The sequence below is a fragment of the Linepithema humile genome, chromosome 7, assembly GCF_040581485.1.
Source record: "Linepithema humile isolate Giens D197 chromosome 7, Lhum_UNIL_v1.0, whole genome shotgun sequence".
NCBI lineage: Eukaryota > Metazoa > Arthropoda > Insecta > Hymenoptera > Formicidae > Linepithema > Linepithema humile.
Window position 1 is genome coordinate 13,668,065 of NC_090134.1, and position 8,740 is coordinate 13,676,804.

General features: G+C 28.5%; 2 protein-coding genes across 5 annotated transcripts; one reads left to right on the top strand and one right to left on the bottom strand.

Moving 5' to 3' along the window:
- Positions 1–348: 348 nt before the first annotated feature.
- On the top strand, positions 349–2,334 carry LOC137001212 (uncharacterized). Its single transcript, XM_067359595.1, has one exon. The coding sequence runs from the start codon at positions 349–351 to the stop codon at positions 1,411–1,413; it is 1,065 nt and encodes a 354-aa protein (XP_067215696.1). The 3' UTR covers positions 1,414–2,334.
- Positions 2,335–2,344: 10 nt separating this feature from the next.
- On the bottom strand, positions 2,345–6,932 carry LOC137000967 (uncharacterized). 4 transcript variants are annotated; one of them, XM_067358587.1, is made up of 4 exons: positions 3,898–6,932; positions 2,888–3,053; positions 2,708–2,810; positions 2,345–2,616 (listed from the first exon to the last, which is right to left on the bottom strand). In XM_067358587.1, the coding sequence occupies exons 1-4, from the start codon at positions 4,069–4,071 to the stop codon at positions 2,511–2,513; spliced, it is 549 nt and encodes a 182-aa protein (XP_067214688.1). In that variant the 5' UTR covers positions 4,072–6,932; the 3' UTR covers positions 2,345–2,510. The 4 variants fall into 4 exon arrangements, 2 of the variants coding, with proteins under 2 accessions (XP_067214688.1, XP_067214687.1); XR_010891105.1 differs by lacking the exon at positions 2,345–2,616 and having other exon boundaries at positions 2,708–3,053; positions 3,898–5,890; positions 5,978–6,927; XR_010891104.1 differs by lacking the exon at positions 2,345–2,616 and having other exon boundaries at positions 2,888–5,890; positions 5,978–6,927.
- Between the last annotated feature and the right edge of the window lie 1,808 nt (positions 6,933–8,740).

Below are 8,740 nucleotides of genomic sequence, written 5' to 3' on the forward strand. Positions count from 1 at the left end.
CCATTCAACTGGACCCCTTCGTCCAATCCATCTGTCATTGTAATTGGCATTTAAAAAGGCACGTACAATGAGTGCATAATCAAGGATAAATGGAAGTCCATTTCTACTACGGGAGCAGCGGACGTAAGGTATCCGATACCTAATGCTAATAATCAACGATTGAAAAAAACTAAACAATTACGTTTGATGTAAGATTTATAATTAGTTATAATAGAGTTTTATTCCTTTTCTTTCTTACTCACTTCTGCATAATTGAAAAATTTACTATTTAAAGTTGCTTAAATTTAAAAATTACAAACATACATATAGGGTATGTAGGTAATTACATTCACAAGTGACCTTTCCAGAATGGCTGATTATAGTCCTAATGAGATTGTTGATATTATATTAGTTTTAGGGGAGTGTCATAGCAATTACAATGCAGCATCAAGGCTTTATGCTCAACGTTTTTCTGAAAGGCGACATCCAACTGATATGACAATACGTAGTTTAGTCCAAAGAGCTCGCAATGGACATTTTGTTCGTCAACGTCAACATCATGAATATGACGAAAATGATGCGCGAGCTGTAACTATTTTAGCAATAGTTCACCTTAATCCTCATGTTAGTACTCGCCAGATTGAAAGGGAAATAGGTATACCACAAAGAACTGTTGTTAGAATTTTAAGAGCTCTAAATTATCACCCTTTCCACATCACTCTTACGCAGGCTTTACAGCTTAATTATCATCTGATGCGTATTGCTTTTTGCCAGTGGGCTTTACAAATGTTACACGATGATCCTAATTTTTTTATGTATGTGCTTTTCTCAGATGAGGCTATATTTTATAGTGACGGACAACTTAATAGACACATCTGCCATTATTGGTCAGATGTTAATCCCCACTGGTATAGGCCAATAGATCATCAAAATCGATGGAGTATTATGGTGTGGTGCGGCATTGTAAATGGTTATTTGATTGGACCTTATTTTTTTGAAGAAAACGTTGATAGACACAGTTACTTATCGTTGCTAAGAGATCACTTACCAGGCTTATTAGAAGATGTTGACTTAGCAACAAGAGCAAGAATGTGGCTTCAACAAGATGGTGCTGCACCGCATTATGCACTCATTGTACGTGCCTTTTTAAATGCCAGTTACAATGACAGATGGATTGGACAAAGGGGTCCAGTTGAATGGCCTCCTTGCTCACCAGATCTGACGTTGCCTGATTTCTTTTTATGGGGATACTTGAAAAATGTTATTTTTGCTGAACGACCAACCACAAGAGATGATTTTATGGACCGTATTCGTAGAGCTTGTGCAGCCATTCCTAGAGCTACCCTGCTTAGAACTGTGGATAGTTTTCAAAACAGATTGCAGTTATGTCTCGAAGCCAACGGAGGTAATTTTGAACAATTACTCCGTGGGTAATTCATTTAAATTACAGTGTCAGTGAGAGGCAAGGGGACTCACGATAATCAAGCACCCTAAAGGAAACAGAACTTACTATGTTCACGTCCCCATATAGCAAAAACATATTTTTTAAACATTTTAAAAACATTTTTTACAATGATAAAAAAAATGTTTAAAAAATGTTAAAATTAATGAGATAGATCCTTTTTTTTCATTTAAAAAATATTTATTTTAACATTTAATAAACGAATTTTATATGTTAAAAAATGTTTTTTAAATATTGAAATAACGCATTTTAAACATGAAATAAACGTTTTGTATATATTAAAATAACATATGTTTTAAACATTAAATAAATTTTTATATATATTAAAAAAAATGTTTTTAAAATATTAAAATAATGCATTTTAAACATGAAATAAACGTTTTGTATATATTAAAATAACGTGTTTTAAACATTATATAAACTTTTGTATATGTTAAAAAAATGTTTTTTGTATATTTTAATAACGTGTTGCAAATATAAAATAAATGTTTTGTATATATATTAAAATAATGTGTTTTGAACATTAAATAAACTTTTATATATGTTAAAAAATATTTTTTAAATGTAAAATTGACGTATTTTATGTGTTAAAAAATGTTTAATTTAATGTTAAAAACTTTTTTTAATTTGTCGTTATTTGTCTAACAATAATTATATTTTTATAAAATCTTCTTATAAAACAGCGATATCTGCAGTTCATCAAGTCCCGACGAGAAATATTGTGTACAAAATACTAGTATAATAATTATAAATAAAAAAATATTAAATGAATAAGTAGGTTGAAATATTTAAATAGTAAAAAAAGAGTAATAATACATAATAATATGTCAAATGTTTTATTTATATCTTATGCTTTTAATATGTTAACTGCACATACATTTTTCAAACTATATACTTTAAACAAACGAAATTTTTTTAAACTACTATAATTATAAGAAAATTAACATTATTAGTAATCTTTAGAACAATTTTTAATTTATGTAAAAACGTAATCTTTTCAGATAATCACATTTTAAGCAAACCAAATTTTTTTTAAATAAGTAAAATCTGAAGAAAAAACAATAATTCGTTAATTATCGGTTTTTGAAGCATCACTACTGGCAACACTGGTTTCCTCACCACTGCTTATATCAGGTTCTTTCTCATTCTCCTTCTCATTACTAGTATTATTACGTCTATAACGATAAAAAAGACAAATACATATATAATATATAATAAATGGGAATAATCGATTACGTATACAATAAAAACAATTTTAGTACTCACTTATTTTTCTTCTCTAAGCGAAAGCTGGCTTGAGCCAACCATGGTCCGGCTTTTCTACCGAATATACTTTCCGTCATTTTCGGAAATGTTTTGATCATTGTTTCTATAAATAAATCAATATTCCATAAAAACGTTATGTATATTAAAAATGCATGTTATTTTAAAATAATGTTAATTTACCTATCGTTAGTTTGCTAATTCGTCGTCCTTGCAATTTTTGTTTGACTCCTCGCTGACCCTTCCAATTAAATAAGCTAGCCGCATTATCATTAAATACTATTCGTAACATGGAGTTGACTCTTTTTTGAATGCTGTCACCCTCAGCTGTTATATGCAGAGCCTCAATCTAAATGGAAATTGATTGAAATTACGTGAAATTGTATAAAAATGTATGGGATTTTTCACGCTAAAACGGACAACATATTTACCATAGAGGTCTTTGACTTTTTTATATTTTAAAGGCTGAAAGTATATTATGCCTAACATTTTCTTCGCAATTTTATCATCAAAATTCCAAAATTTCACAAAAAAATAAAAACTTGTATTTTTAAAATTTTTACTTTATTTTTTTTGTTTATTCACTATCGAAACTAAATTCTCCAAAAGTTCTTTAAAAATTAACAAGGTTTTATTATTATTATACTTTATATTGTTTAAAAGATAAAATTGTTTTTTTTTAATGTATAGAAAATTGTTTTGGTAAAAATGGAGAAAAAATTGAAATAAAACGTTTGGAAAAAATGTCTTGTTTAAAAGCGTAGATTTTTGTACAATTGGCCCAGAAAAATGTTATAAACCACCACGCGCACATGTAAATATTAAAAACATATTGTCATAAAATATAAAAACGGCTTAAGCAAAATTTCATAATTTATGAGTATTTTATCTATATTAATTTTAAGTTTTTTTTTTTATTTATCTTTATCAGCCCTTTATCTTAGTTAAAATTGAAGTAAATTTTTATTCTGTAACAATCATTTACTTTGTTTGTAATTGATTTATTTACTTTGATTTATATCAATTTATAATATAAATTAAATGAACTTTAGATGAATTTTTATATGCATTTTTGAATGCTTTTATTCCAATAAAACTTGATAGAATGGATCTATCTAAATAATATAATCTAAATAATAATATAATAAATATAAAGAGATAAGTATAGAACATACTAATAAAGAAAATCTTACCAATTGGGAACGGAAAGTAGCATCATGTTTTATCTTTTTTTCAATTGCCTTAAGTTCGTCCATTGTCGAGAGTGGAAAATCACTTAACAAACTTATAGTATTTGTTGTATTAGACTTTTCCGACAAAGGTTTCGTTGATTCTAACTCCATAAAACTATCAATAGTTCGGTCCATTTTTTTCAACGTTATCTTACATGACAATAATTCATCTGATGGGAAAAATAAAACGGCTCTTATAATCTTAAATTCGTAAGAAAATATTTAAAGGAATGTGAAGGAATTATGTGAAGGAAATGGAATGAACTACACACATCAAGATTCGCCTAAAATATTGTAAAAAAAATATATTCATTTATATAATATATAAATAAGATATTCTACACCAAAATGGACATTGGCCATCGAGATCTCTGACTTCTTTTTTATATTTTGAGGATTGACAAAATTTCGAAATTTTGATGAAAAAAATCTGAAAGATTGTTAAGCGTTTTTTAAATTTTAATATTGTTTTAGTTTATTTACTAGGTAAAGCTAAGTTTTGAAAAAATAAAAAAGATTCTATTTTTTATTTGCACTACAGTTAAAAAAAAATTGGCAAAATTTTTATTTAACTAATAATTTTGAAAAAGCGACTTTTTTACAATCTGCCCAAAAGCTAAAATTTTGAAAAAAATTAAATTTTTTATATATCTTACAGACACATTATGTCAGTAATTATACATATACTATATTTTTATAGAATATAATGATGATATATAAAACTAAAGTTATAAGCATTTTTTTAATATTTCGTAAATTTTCAAACAAAAAAAGTTGCTCAAAAACTCTAGAAAAAATCAACACTTTCTTATTGTGATAGCAGTCATTAAAAAAATTACTTTATACATATATATAATGATGGTTATCATAATGTCATTCTGGACAATATTTTTTTTGTAAATTTACCAAAAACTAAAATTTTATGAGCACTGTAAATATTTAAAGCAAATTGTAAAAACTTCTTACTTTTCTTTAAATATTGTGTTTTTACGTCAAAATTTGAAATTTTAATAAAAAAAATTAAAATTTTGTTTTTAGGTATTTCTTAAAATATGATTTCACATTCTCTGAAATTTAAAATAAAATTGGAGACATCGATGGTAAATTTATCCGATTTTGAATAGAATATCAATGTCACAATAACGTGATGAAATAAAAAAAAAACATTTATTCAAAATGTTTTTCCGAAGAATAGGTAGTATCAATAATAATAAAAAATTAGACAAAATTTCAAGGTATAAAAAATAACAAAAGAAGCTAACTTGGATGCAGACAAATTTGGTTGCAAAAGTAGATAAATAAAATATCTAAAATATAAACTTACTGTTGAGAAAGCATACTGCATCTGCGAGCGATTCTAGTGTAATCTTTCCGTCACTCCCATAGGCACATTTATGCATCATTTTTGAAGGCATCTTACATCCCTGGTGGCTTGAATAAGGTGCATTTCGATTGCGATGATCAGCAGTATGAGAAAGATGAGTAATAATTTCCATAGGTCTGTTTAGAGAATCAGGACGATTTTCTATGCACTGAAGTTGCCGTACTTTATCATTATTAGATACATGGGAGAGAAAATCTGTTTCCTTCGATAGAGAGAGCTGCTTAACGACATCTGTTTCCTTTAAATTAATCATTTTCAATTTATCGTGTTTTGGAAGAACGGAATTTGATCGTTTTGGGCGTTGATTCTCCTTATTTTGATTAAAATCTAATTCTGGTATGCTTGGGATCAGTTTTGGATACGTAAGCAGTATGTTAGTGTTTTTTTGTTTTTTCTCTAATGTACAATCAGCATCTGTAGTAACATCAGCAATATTAGCGAAATCATCGAATCGTTTATTTGGCTTTTTCATTCTTTTGCCCTTTCCTTTTTCATCTAAATCTGAATGTATATTCAAATTTGGATTTTTTGAAACTTTAACGAGCATTTTCATACCCTTATTGTAGTCTTCTGCAACAGCATAAATTTAAAATAATGAAATTTGAAATTGATATAAATTATTATCATAAGAGTTGTAATGAATCTGCATGTACATACCAATGCCTTCTTGAATCATTTTCATCGAAAAACATTTCCATTTTGTATTTACTGCTACGCACTTCTTCGCTAACTTCTCAATTGTTGCTTTATGCTGGTGCATGGGATACCAACATAGCGCATTCGTACTTGAAATCCACAGTGTTGGAACAAGGTCTATAAATCCTTCGAGGTCATCTTCTGTGTCTGACTCAAATTCCACAATGGCCCAACTTTTTTTTCCATCATAGCTTTTTTTGGATGCTTCTTGATTACTTTTCATATCATTGTCAAGTTTTGAAGAATTATTTTCTGTTTGCGTCGGTTCATTCATTGTGCCTCAAAGTTTCTTTCTATTAATTTCTGTAAATCACACATTAATATTTTTGATATTTTATTATTTATTAAAAGTTTGTATTAATAATATGTAATTTTTAACAATAAATTATTGATGTCATTTATAATTCGTGGCATATTGACTTTCATAAAATACATAAATTAACAGCCAATTTGATTAAAAATATTTTTTACGTATCTCGATGCGACTACTTTTCGCTGAGTTATTCTACTTTAAAAAAACATATTTTTTTCTTCAAGTTTGAATAGTCGAAAATGATCTAGATACATAAAACAGTATTTCAAAGATTCACTGTATTTTCTTTTATATTTTATTATTTGCCTGCATCTTCGCATATTGGAACATTTATATTACAATTTTTCATGCACTCACTTTGTATATAACTAAATTACTTTACCTGATATGTTTACTTTTATGAAGACATATTCCCATAAAATTGAATCGAGTCCGTAGACAAAAAATAAATGATAATAGAAAAGAAATAAAAAATGAAAAAATTGAGACAAAGAACAAATAGAAAATAGAACGGAAAAAGAAATAGAAAATGAAAAAATTGAGACAGAAAACAAAGAAACCTAGTACGTAATCCTTTGCAATTGAAGTGTCACGGTGTAAAATCGATAATACGATTTTAGCAGATTTGTATGGCAACTGTACGTATTTAATTGTAATCTGCGACAATGGCCATATCTTCAGATTAGATAACTGTGTAACTTTAAATATACCAACTCGAGAACTTTCGATAGGTACCTTATAAAAGTCACATTTGTTAATAAATTCCCTACCGATGACAACTGGAACTTGTAAATGATCAGAAAAAGCTATATTTTCCACTTGAATAATTACACCGTCGACAGTGCCACAGATATTATCCGGAACATAATTTTTTATTTTGAATAAAGAAAGAGCACAACCACGATACTGACGTTTGCAACCTGATAATACTGGACCGGTATTATGTGGAGAAAAAAGTTTTGGGAATTCATCATTATTTTCGGAGATTTGCATTGGATAATCTAACTGAAACTTCATGATTTCACCAATTCTTCGACCAATTTGTTCAAGTGGTTTATTTCGTCCTCTAACTTTTCGTTTTATATTTTGCATATAATTTTCGAACGGAAATGCAGATATTGTATCTAAACTGAAATCTATTAATTTGTCTACAAAATAGTCTGCATCGTCAACTATGTGTATGTTATTGTGAAAATTATGCGTAATAAAACTTTTATCATATAATATTTCAGTCGATTGAACAAAATGTTTTAAAATATCTCTAGCAAATTGTCGAAATTGTTGTTCTTTGCATAAATTTGGATTTAATAAAATTCTCATCGCGCAATGAAATTCTATGAAGTGTGTGTATTTTTGATCGCTTAAAATAGTTTCTAAGACAACAGGACCTACATACAACAGGAATAATCTGTATTCTGTCGCTTTCCATCGCATAATGATGTACAGCTCTCTGCACTTTCTTGCAAAGTCTGCGGGAATGTAGCGTTTTAGTTCAACAAGATGATCTGACAGTATTCGGATTTGTGTAGCGGAAAGTTTGTGAGGTATAGATCCTTGGAACTACATATTCATTAGCATTGTTCGCATTACGCCAAGACATTGCAAATGTAAATAGTCGAGAATAAAATGATGCACGAAATCTAAATCGGTAATATTAATTAGTGGAGTACTACGACGACGAAAATCATAGTCTCTCCGTTCTAAAAAATCTTGGCAAGTGCGAGAAGAACGCTCCAAATCAATAAAGATACGTCGATTATTAGAGGTAACACCGCGGACAGCGTATCTAGTACAGGAATTGTAACCTGTGTGCAACACGATTCCCATGATATAACTTTTCGCTGGTGCGTCACAAACGAAATAGGTACCATCTAAAAATACTGTGTGATTACGAACATTAAGACCATGCTGTATAAGTTCATTGATTTCATTAATAAAATCTTGCAAATACATATTTAAATCAAGAGGTTTCGCATCGCCATAATATATACCAATAGGAATAACTGATTTACGCAACTTAGGTATGGACACGACAGTGCATAAAATGGGGTATACTTGACCATTCGAACTTTTAAATAGAGGTAAACCATCAATGTTTATCAGTAATTTAAAAGTGGAAACATTTTTAAAATATTTAGGAGCAATTTTCAGTAATTGATTTTTTAATCCTATATGTATATAAGATCCTGGTTCAACAATTTTCTTAAATAATTTCACATTCGTTTTAAGCAAAGTTCGAGCATCGATAGGAAATCTAGTATTCGACTCATCATTGTCAACAAAACACTCATGGTTTTCTTTCAAACTTGCTAACAAGCTAGAAACTGCTTCAGGTGTTATGTTGTATTTTAAAGCCCAACCACAAAGAAATTTGAGAACCTTCCATTGCGGGTTAAGAGTATTATTATCAG